This window comes from Lagenorhynchus albirostris, chromosome 1 (assembly GCF_949774975.1).
Source record: "Lagenorhynchus albirostris chromosome 1, mLagAlb1.1, whole genome shotgun sequence".
Taxonomy (NCBI): domain Eukaryota; kingdom Metazoa; phylum Chordata; class Mammalia; order Artiodactyla; family Delphinidae; genus Lagenorhynchus; species Lagenorhynchus albirostris.
The window spans coordinates 86,463,761-86,484,878 of record NC_083095.1 but is presented as its reverse complement, the minus strand read 5'-3'; the positions used below and the strand labels follow the sequence as shown (position 1 = coordinate 86,484,878).

The window sequence follows — 21,118 nt, the reverse complement described above, 5'->3', positions numbered from 1 at the left end:
GGCTGTATCAATTTACATTCCCACCAACAGTGCAAGAGGGTCCCCTTTTCTCCACACCCTCTCCAGCATTTGTGGTTTGTAGATTTTCTGATGATGCCCATTCTGACTGGTGTCAGGTGATACCTCATTGTAGTTTTGATTTGCATTTCTCTAATATTAGTGATGTTGAGCAGCTTTTTTCATGTGCTTCTTGGCCATCTGTATGTCCTCTTTGGAGAAATGTCTATTTAGGTCTTCTGCCCATTTTTTGATTAGGTTGTTTGTTTTTTTAATATTGAGCTGCATGAGCTGTTTATATATTTTGGAGATTAATCCTTTGTCCATTGATATGTTTGCAAATATTTTCTCCCATTCTGAGGGTTGTCTTTTCGTCTTGTTTGTAGTTTCCTTTGCTTTGCAAAAGCTTTGAAGTTTCATTAGGTCCCATTTGTTTGTTTTTATTTCCATTACTCTAGGAGGTGGATCAAAAAAGATCTTGCTGTGATTCTGTGATTTATGTCAAAGAGTGTTCTTCCTATGTTTTCTTCTAAGAGTTTTATAGTGTCTGGTCTTACATTTAGGTCTCTAATCCATTTTGAATTTATTTTTGTGTATGGTGTTAGGGAGTGCTCTAATTTCATCTTTTACATGTAGCTGTCCAGTTTTCCCAGCACCACTTGTTGAAGAGACTGTCTTTTCTCCATTGTATATCCTTGCCTCCTTTGTCATAGATTAGTTGATCATGGGTGTGTGGGTTTATCTCTGGGCTTTCTATCGTATTCCATTGATCTTTGTTTCTGTTTTTGTGCCAGTACCATATTATCTTGATTACTGTAGCTTTGTAGTCTAATCTGAAGTCAGGGGGTCTGATTCCTCCAGCTCCATTTTTTTCCCTCGAGACTGCTTTGGCTCTTTGGGGTCTTTTGTGTCTCCATAGAAATTTTAAGATTTTTTGTTCCAGTTCTGTAAAAGATGCCATTGGTAATTTGATAGGCATTGCATTGAATCTGTAGATTGCTTTGGGTAGTGTAGTCATCTTCACAATATTGATTCTTCCAATCCAAGAACATGGTATATCTCTCCATCTGTTTGTGTCATCTTTGGTTTCTTTCATCAGTGTCTTATAGTTTTCTGCATACAGGTCTTTTGTCTCCTTAGGTAGGTTTATTCTTAGGTATTTTATTCTTTTTGTTGCTATGGTGAATGAGATTATTTCCTTAATTTCTCTTTCTGATCTTTCGTTGTTAGTGTATAGGAATGCAGGAGATTTCTGTGCATTAATTTTGTATCCTGGAACTTTACCAAATTCATTGATTAGCTCTGGTAGTTTTCTGGTAGCATCTTTAGGATTCTCTATATATAGTATCATGTCACCTGCAAACAGTGACAGTTTTACTTCTTCTTTTCCAATTGATATTCCTTTTATTTCTTTTTCTTCTCTGACTGCTGTGGCTAGCACTTCTAAAACTATGTTGATTAATAGTGGTGAGAGTGGACATCCTTGGCTTGTTCCTGATCTTAGAGGAAATGCTTTCAGTTTTTCACCATTGAGAATGATGTTTGCTGTTGGTTTGTCATATATGGCCTTTCTTATGTTGAGGTAGGTTCCCTCTATGCCCACTTTCTGGAGAGTTTTTATCATAATTGGGTGTTGAATTTTGTCAAAAGCTTTTTCTGCATCTATTGAGATGATCATATGGTTTTTATTCTTCAATTTGCTAATATGCTGTATCACATTGATTGATTTGCATATATTGAAGAATCCTTGCATCCCTGGGATAAATCCCACTTGATCATGGTGTATAATCCTTTTAATGTGTTGTTGGATTCTGTTTGCTAGTATTTTGTTGAGGATTTTTGCATCTATATTCATCAGTGATATTGGTCTGTAATTTCCTTTTTTTGTAGTATCTTTGTCTGGTTTTTGTATCAGGGTGATGGTGGCTTCATAGAATGAGTTTTGGAGTGTTCCTTCCTCTGCAAGTTTTTGCAAGAGTTTGAGAAGGATGGGTTTTAGCTCTTCTCTAAATGTTTGGTAGAATTCACCTGTGAAGCCATCTGGTTCTGGGCTTTTGTTTGTTGGAAGATTTTTAATTACAGTTTCAATTTCATTACTTGTGATTGGTCTGTTCATATTTTCTGTTTCTTCCTGGTCCAGTCTTGGAAGGTTATGCCTTTCTAAGAGTTTGTCCATTTCTTCCAGGTTGTCCATTTTATTGTCATAGAGTTGCTTGTAGTAGTCTCTTATGATGATTTGTATTTCTGTGGTGTCTGTTATAATTTCTCCATTTTCATTTCTAATTTTATTGATTTGAGTCCTCTCCCTCTTTTTCTTGATGAGTCTGGCTAAAGGTTTATCAATTTTGTTTATGCTCTCAAAGAACCAGCGTTTTTTTTTTTTTGGCGGTATGCGGCTCTCTCACTGTTGTCACCTCTCTCGTTGCAGAGCACAGGCTCTGGACGCGCAGGCTCAGCGGCCATGGCTCATGGGCCCAGCCGCTCCACGGCCTGTGGGATCTTCCTGGACCGGGACATGAACCTGTGTCCCCTGCATCGGCAGGCGGACTCTCAACCACTGCGCCACCAGGGAAGCCACAGAGAACCAGCTTTTAGTTTTATTGATCTTTGCTGTTGTTTTCTTTGTTTCTATTTCATTTATTTCTGCTCTGATCTTTATGATTTCTTTCCTTCTGCTAACTTTGTGTTTCGTTTGTTCCACTTTCTATAGTTCCTTTAGGTGTAAGGTTAGATTGTTTATTTGAGATTTTTCCTGTTTCTTGACGTAGGCTTGTGTTTCTGTAAACTTCCCTCTTAGAACTGCTTTTGCTGCATCCCATAGGTTTTGGATCGTTGTGTTTTTGTTGTAATTTGTTTGTAGGTATTTTTTGATTTCGTCTTTGATTTCTTCAGTGATCTTTTGGTTCTTTAGTAGCATATTGTTTAGCCTCCGTGTGTTTGTGTTTTTTACGGTTTTTTTCTCCGTAATTGATTTCTAATCTCATAGTATCGTGGTCAGAAAAGATGCTTGATACGATTTCAGTTTTCTTAAATTTACCAAGGGTTGATTTGTGGCCCAAGATGTGATCTGTCCTGGAGAATGTTCCATGTGCACTTCAGAAGAAAGTGTATTTTGCTGCTTTCGGATGGATTGTCCTATAGATATCAATTACGTCTATCTGGTTTAATGTGTCATATAAGGCTTGTGACTCCTTATTAGTTTTCTTTCTGGATGATCTATCTGTTGGTGTAAGTGTAGTGTTGAAGTCCCTCACTATTGTGTTACTGTCGATTTCCACTATTTTGGCTGTCAGCATTTGCCTTATATATTGAAGTGCTTCTGTGTTGGGTGCGTACATATTTACAATTGTTATATCCTCTTGGATTGATCCCTTTATCATTATGTAGTGTCCTTTGTTGTAACAGTCTTTATTTTAAAGTCTATTTTGTCTTATATGAGTATTGCTACTCCAGCTTTCTTTTGATTTCTATTTGCATGGAATATCTTTTTCCATCCCCTCACTTTCAGTTTGTATGTGTCCCTAGGTCTGAAGTGGGTGTTTTGTGGGCAACATATATACAGATCTTGTTTTTATATTCATTCAGCCACTTTGTGTCTTTTGGTTGGAGCATTTAATCCATTTACATATAAAGTAATTATCAATATGTATGTTCCTGTTACCATTTTTAAAATTGTTTTGGGTTTGTTTTTGTAGGTCTTTTTCTTCTCTTGTGTTTCCTACCTAGAGAAGTTCTTTTAGCATTTGTTGTAAAGTTGGTCTGGTGGTGCTGAATTCTCTTAGCTTTTGCTTGTCTGTAAAGCTTTTGATTTCTCTGTGAGATCTGAGTGAGAGCCTTGCTGGCTAGAGTAATCTTGGTTGTAGATTTTTCCCTTTCATCACTTTAAATATATCCTGCCACTCTCTTCTGGCCTGTAGAGTTTCTGCTGAAAGATCAGCTGATAACCTTGCATGGATTCCCTTGTATGTTATTTGTTGTTTTTCCCTTGCTGCTTTTAATATTTTTTCTTTGTATTTAATTTTTGATAGTTTGATTAATATGTGTCTCAGCATTTTTCTCCTTGGGTTTATCCTGCCTGGACTCCCTGCGCTTCCTGGACTTGATTGACTATTTCCTTTCCCATGTTAGGAAAGTTTTCAACAATAATCTCTTCACATTTTTTTCAGACCCTTTCTCTTTCTGTTCTTCCTCTGGGACCACTATAATTCGAATGTTGGTGCGTTTAATGTTGTCCCAGTGGTCTCTGAGACTGTCTTCAATTCTTTTCATTCTTTTTTCTTTATTCTGCTCCTTGGCTGTTATTTCCACCATTCTATCTTCCAGGTCACTTATCCGTCCTTCTGCCTCAGTTATTCTGCTATTGATTCCTTCTATTTTGTTTTTTAATTTCAGTTATTGTGTTGTTCATCACTGTTTGTTTGTTCTTTAGTTTTTATAGGTCCCTGTTAAACATTTCTTGTATTTTCTCCATTCTGTTTCCAAGATTTTGGGTCATCTTTACTATCATTACTCTGAATTCTTTTCATGTGGACTGCCTATTTCCTCTTCATTTGTTTCGTCTGGTGGGTTTTTACCTTGCTCCTTCATCTGCTGCGTATTTCTGTGTCTTCTCCTTTGTCTAACTTACTGTGTTTGAGGTCTCCTTTCCGCAGGTTGCAGGGTCATAGTTCCTCTTGCTTCTGGTGTCTGCCCCCAGTGGGTGAGTTTGGTCCAGTGACTTGTTTAGGCTTCCTGGTGGGAAGGACTGGCGCCTGCGTTTTGGTGGGTGGAGCTGGATCTTTTCCCTGTGATGGACAGGGCTGTGTCAGGTGGTGTGTTTTGGGGTGTCTGTGGCCTTAGTACGACTTTAGGCAGCCTGTCTGCTGATGGTTGGGTTTGTGTTCCTGTCTTGTTTGTTGTTTGTCGTGGGATGTCCAGCAGTGGAGCCTGCAGGCAGTTGGGTGGAGTTGGGTCTTGGAGTTGAGATGGAGACTCCCGGGAGAGCTCTGGGGCCAGGAATTCTCTGGCATTCCAGTTTCCTGGGCTCGGCACTCCCACCTCAGAGGCTCAGGCCTGACCCCCTGCCTGGAAACCAAGACCCCACATGCCACACAGCTCAGCAAAAATGGGGAAAAAAAAAAGAAAAGAAAAAAGAAAGAAATAAAAGGGTAGGAAGAAAACAAATGAAAACAAACAGACATACAAAACTCGGGACAAATAGCAAAGACAAAAACAAGCAAGAAGCAACAGCAACAATTAAAAAGAAAGAAACAAACAAAGGAAGAGACAAACAAAACCCCAAATGGTAAAAGTAAAACCAAACAGAAACAAAAATAATCACACACACACACACACACACACACACACACACACACACGTACAAAATAAGAAACAAAAACATAAAACAGAGAAAATGAAAAAGAACAGCCAGACCAACAAAAGAATCCCAAAACAAAATTAAACAATTAAAAGCAAAACTAACCAAAAAAACAAAAACAAAAGCAGAATGCAAATTGAAGGAAAAAGCAAGGAATGCAAAACAAACACACAAAAACAATAAATAAAAGTTAAATAGCGCAAAGAAAAAAAAAGCAAGTTAAAAACACAGAACAACAAAAAAGTAATGTAGAAATATAAAAAATATATTATAAATTTAAAAAACTAAATAAAAACAAATAATAAAATATACAGGACAAAACAAAACATTAAAAAAATAGTAATAATTATATTTTCCTGGGGTCTCAACTGTCAGTGTCCTTGCCCTCACCTTGAGTCACAGCCAACCTCTGTATCCCCAGGCCACCCTCCAAAACCTCTAGGTAGGTTTCTGGTCTCTCTCTGGGTACTGGGGGACAGCTAGGACTCTGACATGGCCCAACTCTTGGGTGTACTAGTCCCCAAAGTCCATAGCTGCTAGCACTAGACTGGTTTCTGTTCTGGGAACACTCGTTGTCCGTTCAGATATTTCATAGATGGAGGATTTACCAAGACGATCGCGGGGATTTAACATGCAGTTTGTGTAGCTGCACGGAAAGATTTTTGTTCCTCTTCTTTAGTCGCCCCGCCCCTAGGGCTCAGCTGTGGTTTTAACCCCACCTTTGCGTGTGTGCCACCCACCGGAGTCTGCTTCCGAGGCTGCCTTGGAGCCCTCAGGTCTGCTCTGGTGAGGACAGGGCGCGGAGGTGGCATGACTGCCTAGGTCTTGGGGGCCCTGGCAGCGACAGGTGCGCAGGAAAACTGGTGGCCACGGGCATGAGAGATCTGGCCCTAGTGGGAACCTTTCCTAGCGCCTGGTGACCGGCATGAGAAGGTCAGTTCTGGCAGCTTTTCCTAGCGCCTGTTGGGGCAGGGGTCAGTGCGTGGGGAGAGAGAGGCTGCTGTGGTGGTTCCACCCACTGCACGTCATTCAACAGTGGTGCCTTGCTTCTATGGCAGTTTGGGTTTCCTTCATAAGTGTCCCGGTTGCTGATTTCCTCCCTCCTGTCCCCTCAGGCTGTCTCCTTGCAGCCAACAGCAGTTCTCCCCCCAGGTTTGCTTTCTAATCCCCATGTTCCAGCTCTCAGCCCCCGTGTGAACTGGCAGATACACGTCCCAGTCTGGGGCACACAGGCCTGTGGCACTGACCATCTGTGTAGGTCTCACTCTGTCCCGTCTGCTACAGACCAGCCATTTCATCCTCCTCTGACAGCCTCAGATGTTCGCCTTCTGTCCCAAGTGATTTCCCCGTCAGTGAGGGGGCTTCCCCGGATGCGGGAACCTCTGTGCTTCAGCTCCCCTGAGGGGCACAGATCCTGTCCCACTTTTTCTCCTCTTATTTTTCCCTTCTTACTTTCATCTTACCCGGTTATGCAGGGGTGTTTCTTGTCGTTTCTGGTGTCCGAGGTCTTCTGCTAGTGTTCAGCCGGTGTTCTCTGAGAATTGTTCCATCTGTAGATGTATTCTTGATGCTTTTGTGGAGAGAGATGAACTCCACGTCCTTCTACTCTGCCGCCATCTTGGTTTCTCCTCATTGTTGTCTTAATTTGCACTTCTCTAATGATTTAATGATGTTGAACATGTTTTCATGTATAAATAAGCATGGCAGAAATGCCATCTGTAACAGTTTCTTTTGAAGAGCAGAAGGTTTTACTTTTGCTGAGGTCCAGTTTATCTGTTTTTTTCTTTTATGGTTAGTGCTTTTTGTGTTCTGAAAACTCTGGCACTCATTCATTTTGATCTCTCATTAAACGCTATGGTTCCTTTAAATAATTAAACTACTAGAGAGTAAATCCTAAGAGTTTTTATCACAAGGAAAAACACTTTTTTTTCTATTCATTTAATTTTGTTTCTGTGTGAGATGATGGATGTTCACTAAAACTATTGTGGTGATCATTTCATGATATATGTAAGTCAGATAATTATGCTGTATACCTTAAACTTATAAGTGCTATATGTCAATTATATCTCAATAAAATTGTAAGAAGAAAATAAAATATTTAAACTACTGGTATGGGGAATACTTTGTCTGTACAGCCTTTGACTGATAATAGAATCTTCACACACCAGGAGTTGACCATTTCAGAAGGGAAGAGTAATTCTCCATCCACTATAGCTGCACTTCTTTTTTCCAGATATCTGTGATATGGGGACAACCACTTATTTCCAAGCCTTTTTTTAAAAAAAAAATCATTTACTTTCCTTTTGTATTGGTGAAGTATAAAGGAAGAATATATTGTAAATCAGTTCCTCTGAAACTACACAATTACTGGTGCCCCTAGATTTTTAAGAAGGAACTTGTAACAAAGTTTAATTTTTGTTTTGTTTTGTTTTTCAGTGGTGGCATCAGCAAATTGATTTTCATACTACTTTCTTGAACCATTTGGCACGATTGGTGCCCGAAATTTATTTTGCTGAAATGGAACCAGACTTGGAAAAGCAGGAGGAGAATATACAAATGTCAGTAGTCACTCCACTGGAATGGTACTTATTTGGAGAAGATCCAGATATTTGCTTAGAGAAATTGAAGCACAGTGGAGCATTTCAACTCTGTGGGAAGGTTTTCAAAAGTGGAGAGACAACATATTCTTGTAGGTAAGATTTAGAAATGTACAGGATTGGTTATAATAACAACTTGGTGTTCTGTATGTATTTTATGATGTACCTTTCTTGGTATATTACTATTTATAATATATTTAATTCTACATAATTTACCTTGTTTTATTGTGCACTATAAGTTTGTTTTTGCTAATACAGCTTGTTTTTAAATATATGACTTAAACAGTTCTCTCACTTTTTCTTCCTGTTCTCCAGAAGTATATAAGAGATATATTTTTGCCTTGTTTATAACATAGTCCATACACCCTTATCTGAAACTCTTGGCGCCACATGTATTTCAGAATTCTGAATACTTCCCTAGTGGAGTCAGGTCAGGATCCTGTAATCAAACAGAGCATTTCTGTAAGAAACCTATGACTGTTCACAGCAAGTGGTATAAATAAAGTCTATAGTCCTTTGTCATTTCAGGTCATTTTTCCGCCACCAAGTGAGATTTGGTATCAGAGGGTTGTGGACCTGTAGGAGCATTTGTAATTTAGTTGGATAGAAGAGGCCAGTGGTAAGGAAACTGGAAACAGCTTTAGGCTTTTTTTTTGCCTTTTGTGAGAGAGATTGACTTAACACAGCATGGTAACACAGAGAACTTTTTTATTCTCTACTCCTGCCTGAAACTTTTAACTTTTAGATCTTAACAACACTTTTAGTTTTTTTTTCTTTCTTTTTTTTTTTTTTTTTGCGGTATGCGGGCCTCTCACTGTTGTGGCTTCTCCTGTTAGGGAGCACAGGCTCCGGACGTGCAGGCTCAGCGACCATGGCTCACGGGCCCAGCCGCTCCGTGGCATGTGGGATCCTCCCGGACCGGGGCACGAACCCGTGTCCCCTGCATCAGCAGGCGGACTCTCAACCACTGCGCCACCAGGGAGGCCCTTTTCTTTCTTTTATTAGAGGTTGTTTAGGTTAGGAATGTGAAGTTTTAGATTTTATACAGAGAATTGTTTTTTGCTTCACTGTAATTCTAGGTTTGACTGGTTTATGTATAGTTAACAGTTGTCTAGAACATACTGCTTTTCTTTATTCTCTTCCTTTCTCAGGAAACAGTCAGCTTTAGTATTTTATTTCTATTTTGCTATATGACAGTAAGTTTCATTTATCTTGTTATATATTTTTAGCTGAAGCCTGGTCAATTTCAGCTAAAGCATAGTAGATATTTGTAGACCTCATTTCTCCAAAAGGGTCATGGAGGCATTTTTAATTGTCACAGCTAGGGGAATGGTACTGGCATCTAGTGGGTAGAGACCAGGGTTGCTGCTTAAACATCCTATGGCACACGGACAGTCACCTATATCGCCAGCAAATAATTATTCAGTTCAAAATGTCAGTACTGCTGAGGTTGACAAATCCTGCTCTGAATAGGTTAGTAGATGATATTATATTTTAGAGGCTATTATTAGTCAGTTTTTACTTATTAGCCTATAAAAATTCATTTTTAAAACTGCCGAATTCCATCTCTTCAACTTTTCTAAATATATATTTTAAAAATTAATTTTGCACTTTGCACTAATATATATTATTGTTAATGTTTCCTTGAAAGTATTAAATAAAATTTTACATTTTAGAAGTTTTTATTAGGAAAGAGATTAAGAGAGATTGAATTTAATTTATTCAATAAATATTCATTGAATACCTGTTGTGTGCCAGGCACTGATCTGCATGCTTGGGACATATCATTATAATAAAATAAATTAAAATCCTTTAATTTATGTTGCTTACATTCTAATGAATTTTGTCTTTAACCAAGCCTCATTTACCAGTGAACAATCAGTGTCTGTAAAATACATTCGTAACTGTAATAGGGTAAGATGATGCAGAGAATGAAAAAAAGCTGATGATTTTTCAGAAAACTAATTTTGGTATATGTGCTACCAAATGGAGCACCAGAAAATGAATTTTTTTTTGAATTTTATTTATTTTTTATACACCAGGTTCTTATTAGTTATCTATTTTATACATATTAGTGTATATATGTCAATCCCAATTCATCACACCACCCCTACCACCCCCAACTTTCCCCCCTTTGTGTCCATATGTTTGTTCTCTACATCTGTGTGTCTATTTCTGCCTTGCAAACCGGTTCATCTGTACCATTTTTTAGATTCCACATATATGCATTAATATACAATATTTGTTTTTCTCTTTCTGACTTACTTCACTCTGTATGACAGTCTCTAGGTCCATCCGTGTCTCTACAAATGACCCAATTTCATTCCTTTTTATGGCTGAGTAATATTCCACTGTATATATGTACCACAGCGTCTTTATCCATTCATCTGTCGATGGGCGTTTAGGTTGCTTCCATGACCTGGCTATTGAAAATAGTGCTTCAGTGAACATTGGGGTGCATATGTCTTTTTGACTTTAAAGTCTTTATTGAATTTGTTAACAATACTGCTTCTGTTTTATGTATTGGTTTTTTGGCCACAAGGCATGTGGGAATCTTAGCTCCCCGATCAGGGATTGAACCCACACCCCCTGCCTTGGAAGGTGAAGTCTTAACCACTGGACTGCCAGGGAAGTCCTTGGAATTCAGTTTTTAAAGTATTTTCATAATCAGTTTGTGCATGATATAGGAAATTCATTCACATTATTTTATAGTCATACCTTGAGCATCAGCAGGAGTCATGTAAATTTTGGAGTCTGATTTTTAATCTTTTTCAGGGACTGTGCAATTGATCCAACATGTGTACTCTGTATGGACTGCTTCCAGAATAGTGTTCATAAAAATCATCGTTACAAGGTATGAAAATAGATGCCTAAAATCTCTAGATTGGCAGGAGTCTGATGGCCAGCTAGTCCAAATTCCTGACTAGTACTTGAGTTCCTGCTGTAACAGACCTGATTTGTGAACCTTTAGCTCTGGTTAAACATATCATGTGATAAGACATCTACTACTTCAAGATGCAGCTCCTTACAATTTTTTAATTTTTGAGATACATCATTTTTATGCAGAAGATTGTATAAAGCATATGAACAGCTTAAAGAATAACTATAAAATGAACACCTGTGTGACCACTACTTAGGTCAAGAAATGAGACATTTCCAGCTCTCAGTGGCCTCCCATTTGTTCCTTCTGGATCACCATCCTTCTCTCCTCCTTTGTGATAATCTCTCTCTCCTATGTTTTGTGATAATGGTTTCCTTGATTTCCCTTTTAGCTTATCACCCAAATCATATTGAATGGTTCTGTTTTTGAATTCTGTACAGATGGAGTCATTCTGTATCTTTTTCTTGTTGAGTAGCTTTCACTCGGCATTAAGTATATACTTATATATATATACGCATATATATATTTTGTCCATTTACCTTATAGGGTTTAATAATCCATATTGTCTTTATTCATTGTACTGTATATAGATATGTAGATTGTTTCCAATTTGGGACTATTATTGTATTAAAAAAATTCTGCTGTGGACATTCTTATTTGTGTATTTTGGTACACATGTACAGGAGTTTATCCAGGGTATATATCTGGAATAGAATTGCTGAGTTCTAGGGTATATCTTAAGTCATAGTAGATAGTGTTTTCCAAAGTGGTTATACCAATACACACTTACAAGATTTGGTGTTGCTAGTCTTTTAAATTTTAGCCAGTTTGGTGGGTATATAATGGTATCACATGGTGGTCTTAGTTTAATTTTCTTTATTAGTAGTGAGGTTGAGGGATTTGCCTCTCCTGTGACATCTTCAGACAACTTTGTTATTTTGAGCTGAAATGTATTTTTCAAGTAACAGTATTGGTTCTGTGCTCTGGGCTTGGGCAGATATAATAATTGATGTTTCTCTTTGTACATATAATATGCCGAAGGTCCCATGTAAATGTAAATAACATCTTAAAGTTATGTAGACTATTTCTTCCATAGAGCTGAAAGTGTGGTTCATGTTTTTAGACTGGCTTCAACATTAGTGCTTCTATCTCAGGAAATGATAAGCTATAGATATATGTTATATATATATATATGTATTTTTATTATTGTGCAAAAGAAAAAACATGAGGAGCCTATCATATAGTGTGGTTAAAATGTTTTCCTAACATTGCAAAGCTAATCAGTGATGGAATTTACAAAGTTGATCATTGGTTAATTTCATATTTCCCAGTCGTCTCCATTTATTATAGTTTTTTCCTTATGTTGGAGAACTCAAGAAAGGATGCCAGAAGTAGAGACAATGAGGAAGTTGTTAATTTCTTCTTAGTTTTACTCTGGGATGTTAAGGGGGAGAGATGCTGAAGTCTCAAGGCCAGAGTTTTCCAGTTGCCAAACTTTGGGATTTTGTGGTCCAGTACAATTTCACAAGACTTGGGTAAGACATAGGGTTTTCAAATTTTTATTTGGCTAGGGAAGTTCAATTTTAATTTTAAAAAGAGCACATGAACAGCAACCAGAAAATACCTACCATCTCCTATCATTTTATGAAGAAAAAGAAAATTTAATTCCAAGAAAGTAGGATAATCTCAGACTAAAGAGCAGGTCTTTAGATTGCATACATGTAGCTCTGTTAAAGAGCTCATCACATTCCTTATTCCTTCCTTTTCTGATTTTCCGTGGACTGGTAAAACTTGTCTGTTAAATTTTAGGAACTTCTTCACTAAGCTACCTTCGAGTATTGAAAGTTTACCAGTCTACACTGCCACCACAAAGCACTCTTTTATGAAGCATGCTTAGGTTTATCATCTTTAGGTTTTTGCAGAGCTCTTCTTGTAGAGGGTGCGTACACAGCTTACTCAGGAACCTTTGAGTTTTCAGAAGGATGGGCTGTTGTGTAACTAATAAAAAATTATGTTCATAAGCTTTTAAAAATATTACCCTTCAAAAGTGAGTGTGAAGAGAACAGAAGACTTTTGGTGGGAGAATAATTTGGTAGAGTCTTTCTGGAATACCTATTATGTGTGGTGAAATTTTTAAAGAAAAGTGAGGGAATGACTAATAAATACAATTCACGTAATAGTAACCTCCAGGGCAAGTGGATGATCACAGAGGGAACATCAACAGTATTAATATTCTCTTGTGTTAGATGCTGGATCATTTTATTATTATACTTTGTAACTTGCCTATACATTGTGTATATTCTTTTTATAATAAAAAACATAATAAAAGAAAAAATGAAGCCATTTAAAAAATAGATGAGAAGAAATAAGAAGGGATCTGTGTTGCTGCAGAGAAGGGGAAGAAAAGAATAACGATGGGGATGCAGACCCAAGATCAGGTACTATGTGAAGAAAGCACCAAGAAAAACCTTTTGTCACAGAATAGCACAGAACAACTTTTGCAGTCCCCGGCACCACAGAGGAAGTGGGGCTGCTGCACGGAGATGGCATGGCAACTCTGTCCAGACCTGCTCCACCATGTCCAAGTTTTCCTTTAAAGTCACGCTGCTGTCTGCCTTACGGAGTACTCAGTGTTCCCAAAAGTACACCTTTCACAGCAGTCTTAAAGTCTGCAGCAGAAGAATGTAAAGTTCCTGCAGTGACATGTGCAGTTATTACCAACGACGAAATAGGAATAAATCCTGCACTGCTGGAAATGTTTTTCTGAAGCATGGTTCAGAACTGTGAATTAGGGAGTTCTCTGGTGGTCTAGTGGTTAGGACTCAGTGCTTTCACTGCTATGGCCCGAGTTCAGTCCCTGGTTAGGGAACTGAGATCCTGCAAGCCACACAGTGCGGCCAAAAAAAGAACTTTGAATTATTCTTAGAGATCGTGTTGGAAGTTCTGCTACTTGGAACATACGATTACCTTTCAGAATAAATATTGGTATTGTTGTTGTAAAATTGAAATCAGGCATTTAAAATACTGTAAAAACACCAATAGTTGATGAAATAATGAAAGGTGACTCTCCATCCCTTCTTGTTATTCACACTCTTCATGTGAAGAGAGAATGCTTCTGCGTTGCGGGTGTTATCACCACAGAAGATCATAGTTCTATCATTGCTACCTCACAACACACACAGGTGTTTCATTTGGGGTAAATGGATTACCCAACTGTGTTTTATAACTGGAGGATGCTTCTGATAATTCTTTCTGAGAACATTTGGAAAATTAAAATTTATTGAGTCTTCCTATTTGTCTTTGAGTTAAACATTTAAAAAGGATTGCTGTTTGCTTGATAGCACCTGACTTGCAGACACAAAAATAGTTCGTCTTGATTATATATTGTTTATGATAAAAAATCATATCAATGAATACTTAACTATCTTAACTTTTTATTGTTTTTTTTAAAATTTTATTTTTGGCTGCATTGGGTCTTTGTTGCTGCGCGTGGGCTTTCTCTAGTTGCAGTGAGTGGGGGCTGCTCTTTGTTGTGGTGCGTGGGCTTCTCATTGCAGTGGCTTCTCTTGTTGCGGAGCATGGGCTCTAGGTGCGCAGGCTTCAGTAGTTGTGGCTCGCAGGCTCTAGAGCGCAGGCTCAGTAGTTGTGGTGCGTGGGCTTAGTTGCTCTGCGGCCTGTGGGATCTTCCTGGACCAGGGCTCGAACCCATGTCCCCTGCATTGGCAGGCTGATTCTTAACCACTGCGCCACCAGGGAAGCCCTGTTGAGGTTGTTTTTAAGTGCCAAACTTCATGTGTTCATATAAATTTTAATTTAATACCAAAGAGCCAAAAATTGAATTTTCCCTTATGTGTAAAACTTATATCCCATTCCAAAGAGTTTTCTCTGTGATCTTGCACAATCCAAGATGAGAATTGAAAGTAAAGTAGAGGCATAAAAAACAAGAAACAAAACAAAACAAAAACCTTTTGAGAACAGGAAAATAACAGATAAAAATTGGAGCTTTTTGTTCTGCTGTGTGTAATGTGACCCTTCTTTGTGATATCCAGCTTTTCAGTAGTTTATCCCTTAAAAAAAACTACAGTAAGATAAATAAGGTCTGAGGATCTAATGTATTTAACATGGTGACTATAGTTGATAACACTGTATTATTGTATGATTGAAATTTGCTTAGAGAGTAGAACTTAAACATTCTTACATAAACACAAAAAGGTAACCATGAAAAAAGAAAGAATATACTGAAGTACTATCTTTAAAAAAACTTTCAGTAAACCTCTGCATTTTTATCCTCAAAATAAACAAAAACACCCACTGTTTAAGATTATTATTATTATTTTTTTGGCTGCACCACGTGGTATGTGGGATCTTAGTTCCCCGACCAGGGATCGAATCTGTGCCCCCTGCAATGGAAACATGGAGTCTTAACTACTGTACTGCCAGGGAAGTCCCAAAGATTATTTTTAACTCCATAAATGTTTCCTTTTTGTTGTTAAATGAGAATAGTGAGTTACAAAAATAGTATATTCATACAGCTGTTTCCTCTAATCAGAAAAAAACAGTTTTCAAATGAAGCTTACAGAGTTGTAAAAGGAAGAATAAAATTCTCATGTTATACTTTTAAATGGAAAAAGCACAATATGTATAATTATGCATTCAATTTTTGGATTCAATTATGTTTCTTTTAGAACTTATTGGGTATATAATATTAAACCATAATATATTTTAACTGCTTACCTATTGGAGAATTTGTTCAGGTTTCAGTTTTTTTTAATTGTAAGCAATATTGCTATAAATATCTTTATATGTAAATCATTTTTCTATATGTAAGATTATTTTTTAGGCTAGGTTCTCAGAAGTGGAATTACTGGATTAAAAAATAGAGACCTTTCAGAGAATAAAAAGACAAGCCACAGACTGGGTGGAAGGCTTTGCAAAACATGTATCTGATAAAGGATTGTTATCCACTATATACAAAAAACTCTTAAAACTCAACAGTAAGAAAATGAACAACTCAGCTTTAAAAATGGGCAAAAGATCTGAAACAGACACTTCACCAAGAAGATACGTAAATGGCAATAAGCACACAAAAAGATGCAAAACATCATATGTCATTAGAGAATTACAAATTAAAACCATAGTGAGATACCACTACATACCTATTAGAATGGCAGAAATCCAAAATATTGACAATACCAAATGCTGGTGAGGATGTGGAGGAACAGGAACTCCTATTCATGGCTGGGTTGGGAATGCAAAACGATACAGCCACTTTGGAAGACAGTTTGGCAGTTTCTTATAGAAATAAATACACTGTAACCATATAATCCAGCAATCATGCTCCTTGGTATTTACCCAAATGAATTGAAAACTTATATCCACAAAAAAAACACAAAAAACCTGCACAGAAATGTTTATGGCAGTTTTATTCATATTTGCTGAAACTTGGATGCAACCAAGATGTCTTTCAGTTGGTGAATGGGTGAAAAAACTTTGGTACGTTGATACATGGAATTTTTAAAAAATGTTTTATTTATTTATTTTATTTTTATTTTTGGCTGCGTTGGGTCTTCGTTGCTGTGCGCAGGCTTTCTTTAGTTCCAGCGAGTGGGGGCTACTCTTCGTTGTGGTGCACGGACTTCTCAGTGTGGTGACTTCTCTTGTTGCGGAGCATGGGCTATAGGGCACACAGGCTTCAGTAGTTGTGGCACACGGGCTCAGTAGTTGTGGCTCAAGGGCTGTAGAGTGCAGGCTCAGTAGTTGTGGCACACAGGCTTGGTTGCTCCACGGCACGTGGGATCTTCCTGGACCAGGGCTCGAACCTGTGTCCCCTGCATTGGCAGGCAGAATCTTAACCACTGCGCCCACCACCAGGGAAGTCCTACAATGGAATATTATTCAGTGCTAAAAAGAAATGATCTATCAAGCTATGAAAAGATATGGCAGGACCTTAAATGCATGTCTCTAAATGAAAGAAGCCATTGTGAAAAGGCTATATACTGTATGGTTCCAGCTGTATGACATTCTGGAAAAGGCAGCACTATGGAGACAGTAAGAAGATCAGTGGATGCTGAGGCTGGGAGATGATGGTGGGAGGGATAGAGGGATGAATAGGTGGAGTACAGGGAATTTTTAGTGCAGTAAAACTACCCTGTGTGATACTGTAGTGGTGTATATACGTCATTATACATTTGTTAAGACCCCCAAAATGTACAACACAAAGAGAGAACCCAAATGTAAATTATGGACTTTAGTTAATGTATCAGGGACTTACTTCCCTGGTGGCACAGTGGTTAAGAATCTGCCTGCCAATGCAGGGGACACGGGTTCAAGCCCTGGTCCCAGAAGATCCCACATGGCACAGATCAACTAAGCCCGTGTGCCACAACTACTGAGCCCATGTGCCTAGAACCTGTGCTCCGCAACAAGAGAAGCCACTGCAGTGAAAAGCCCGCGTGCAGCAACTAAGAGTCAAAGCAGCCAAATATAAATTACTTAATTAAAAAAAAATAATGTATCAACATTGACTCCTCAGTTGCAACAAATGTGCCACACTATTGCAAGATGTTCATAATAGGGGAAACTGTGGGTAGGGAAAAGGAGGGATATATGAGAACTCAGTATTTTCTGAGGTATAAAAATAACGATCAGGGTCTATTTTAACAGCCTGCTATAATCCTACATGATGAGAATTTGTATTCATATATTATCTTTGAAACACAACAACATTAAAAAAAATAATTTAGGCAATGCAATAAAACTTACCTTTTAAAAATTCAAATAATACAAAAGAATACAAATAAAAATTGTTGTTGCCTTTCTGTCCCATCATACTTTCTTTGTTAAACTGAACACAATTTAGTGCACATCCTTACAGATCTTTATGCATGTACACTCATATATATATTTATATGTTTAGGAGGATGTTTGTGTGTGTACAAATGGGATCCTACTATATATTTTGTTTTGCAACTTTTCTTTTTGGCTATGCTGCACAGTTTGCAGGATCTCAGTTCCCCGACCAGGGATTGAACCTGGGCCACAGCAGTGAAAGCCTGGAATCCTAACCACTAGGTCACCAGGGAACTCCCTGCAACTTGATTTTAACTTAATATATCATGGAGATAATTCTGTGTTGATATATATAATAACTCTTGCCTTATTTAATTGCCTCATGTATTCCTTTGTGGGAATATGTCATCAAATATTTAACCCATCACCCTTTTCTAGATAATTACACTGTTTCCAGCTTTCACTGATCAACAAATAATGGAACATACACATATACCTTTATTTTAATATAAAACAGTGTATATATTAAAGAATACTTGAGACTAGATTCTTAGAGGTAGATTTTCTGGATTGAAGGGTACATGCCTTTAAAATTTTCATAGATTTTGCCAAATGTTTTTCCTGAATTGCTGTGTCAATTTACAGTCCCATTAAAAGGATATGAGGGGCTTCCCTGGTGGTGCAGTGGTTAAGAATCCACCTGCCAATGCAGGGGACATGGGTTCGAGCCCTGGTCTGGGAAGATCCCACATGCTGCGGAGCAACCAAGCCCACGCACCACAACTACTGAGCCTGCACTCTAGAGCTCGCTTGCCACAACTGCTGAAGCCCGCGCGCCTAGAGCCTGTGCTCCACAACAAGAGAAGCCACTGCAATGAGAAGCCCGTGCACTGCAACGAAGAGTAGCCCCCACTCGCCACAACCAGAGGGAGCCTGCGCACAGCAACAAAGACCCAACACAGCCAAAAATAAAAATAAAAAAAGGATATGAGAATGTTCTTTATCTACATCCCCAAAGTTTATTTAGTCAGTCTTTTTACTTTTTGCCAATCCGTTAGTCAAATAATCTCATTTTAATTTGCATTTCTATTACTAGTATTAACATCTTTTCATTTTTTAATTGTATGTTTAATTTCTTCTGTGTATTGCCTGTTTTTATCCTTAATTTTTCTTTCGCCTTTTTCTTACTGTTATATACGTTACAAATATTTTCTCTTACTATGCTTGTCTTTAATAATTTTTAAAGTCAGATTTTTTTGAGATATAATTTATATACAATAACATCTACCCTTGTAAGTGTAGTTCCATGAGTTTTCACAGACATAGAGTTCAGTAACCACCACAATAATCAATATATAAAACATATCATTCCCAGAAGTTCTCCCGTTTGCAGGCAGTCCTCTTGCCCACTTACACCAGCTCCTGGCAGTCACTGATCAGTTTTCTGTCCCTATAGTTTTGGCTTTTCCGAATGTCATATAAGTGAAATCTATATATAGTATGTAGTGTTTCCTATCTGGTTATATTCACTTAGCATAGTGCCTTTGAGATCCTCTCATGTCTCAGCAGTTTGTTCCTTTTTATTGCTGAGTAGTATGCCGTTGTATGGATATGCCACAATATATTACCTGTTCATCAGTTGATGAATATTTGTCTTGTTTCCAGCTTTTAAATAAAGCTGTTACAAACGTTCAAGTACATGTCTTTGTGTGGACATTTGTTTTAATTTTTCTTGGGTAACCTCAGGGTGATATTGCTGGATTATAAATTAAGTGTATTTTTTGACTGTATAAAATCTATTTTCTGTCTTTTAAACTTGATATATGCTATCATTTGCCTTACTGACATTTTAATTTATATGTTGTCAAATTTGCCAGATTTTTTTTTTTAATGCTTCTGGATTTTGTGCCTTGCTTCCATGGCATTCCCTATACTAAGGTTATGCTTTTACTTTCATTTGAAACAACTACATTTTTAGTAATCATGGATGAGTCTAGCATTCTTCAGTATATAAAATTGATTTGTATATTCTAATTTCTTTTGTTACTATTGTTCTAGTGATAATGTTTGTACTAATAATTTTTATAATGCCTTTAGTTCCTTTTTACTCCCTTATGTAACTTTTTATTATCTAGTCTGTCAGTTTTAATGCTATCTTTGACTCCCTCCTATTACCTATTTAATAGTTGATAATCTTATGTTGCCTTCTCTTTCCCTTCTCCCACTTTTTAGTTGTAGTCTTTCTGATTGTGAGATCATATAATGTTTACATTCTTCTATCCATGTATCTTTCAACACCCTTGATTTGTTCTTAGCGCTACAATTAAATACATAAAATGTTCGCCATCTGTCCTTTTTCTGAAGTTCCCCAGTCACTGCTTGGTCAGCTGAAGTGCATCCTCTAGGGGTCAGTAAACTACAGTTTGTGGGTCAAATCTGGCTCACCATCTGTTTTTGTATTGCCTGCAAGCTAAGCTTGGTTTTTATTCTTTTCTTCTTTTTTTTTTTCTTTTGGCTGCACCGCAAGGCATGCGGAATCTTAGTTCCCCAACCAGGTATCAAAGCTGTGCCCCCTGAAGTGGAAGCGCAGAGTCTTAACCTCTGGACCTCCAGGGAAGTCCCTTAGCTTGGTTTTTATATTTTCAGATGGTTGGGAAAAAAGATGAGAAGAATAATATTTCATGATAAATGAAAATTATATGAAATTAAAATTTCAGTGCCTATAAATAAAGTCTCATTGGAATGTGGCTATGCTGGTTCATTTATTTATTGTCTGTGGCTGATGCTTCACTGCCAGAGCAGAATAGAGTAATTCAACAGAGATTCCATGGCCTGCAAAGACTAAAATATTTACTGTCTGTTCCTTTACACAGGAAGTTTGCTGATCACTGCTCAGGTAGATTCCTCAGGAAGGTCGCATGTATACTGTGTTTCTTAAGTTCTGACATGTTCAAAATTATATTATAGCTCGGCTGTAGACAGTATTCTTGGTTTGCAGTTTCTTTCCTTGAAAATGCTGCTCTGCTGTTGTCTTGCTTTATGTGTTGTTATTGAGAAGTCTGATGCCAGTCTAATTTTCTTGTGATTATGTTATTTCATCTTTTTGCCTAGGGCCTCAGGACTTTTATCTTTAAAGTCCAGTAGTTTTAGGAGGGTATACTTTGGAGTTGATCATACTGAGTGAGTTTTCTCTTAGTCACTTTTGGCCGTTTGATTGTGTAGATTCAGGTCTTTTATTTCCAGGAAGTTTTCGTAGATTACAGTTTTAAATATTACCTCTGTTCCATTGTTTTGATTTTTCTTTGGTGATTCCAGTTATACTCATCTGCCTCTATTAGGCCTATCTTCTATTTCAACCACTTTTTCTCTGACCCTGTATTTCTTTACTTCATCTTATTTTCATTCTCTTGTTTTCCTGCTTTGTTTCAATGCTATTTATTAACTTTTCATTTGAGTCTATCATCTTGTAATTTAAAAAAATTCATTTCTGATATATCG

General features: G+C 37.6%; 1 protein-coding gene across 1 annotated transcript in view; it reads left to right on the top strand.

The window, feature by feature from the left end:
- UBR1 (ubiquitin protein ligase E3 component n-recognin 1) overlaps positions 1–21,118 on the top strand; it is a 165,654-nt gene that overhangs the window by 30,615 nt on the left and 113,921 nt on the right. Inside the window, exons 2-3 of the mRNA XM_060148630.1 lie at positions 7,790–8,046; positions 10,726–10,804. Coding sequence (XP_060004613.1) covers positions 7,790–8,046; positions 10,726–10,804 — 336 coding nt within the window. The remainder of the gene's footprint in view (positions 1–7,789; positions 8,047–10,725; positions 10,805–21,118) is intronic.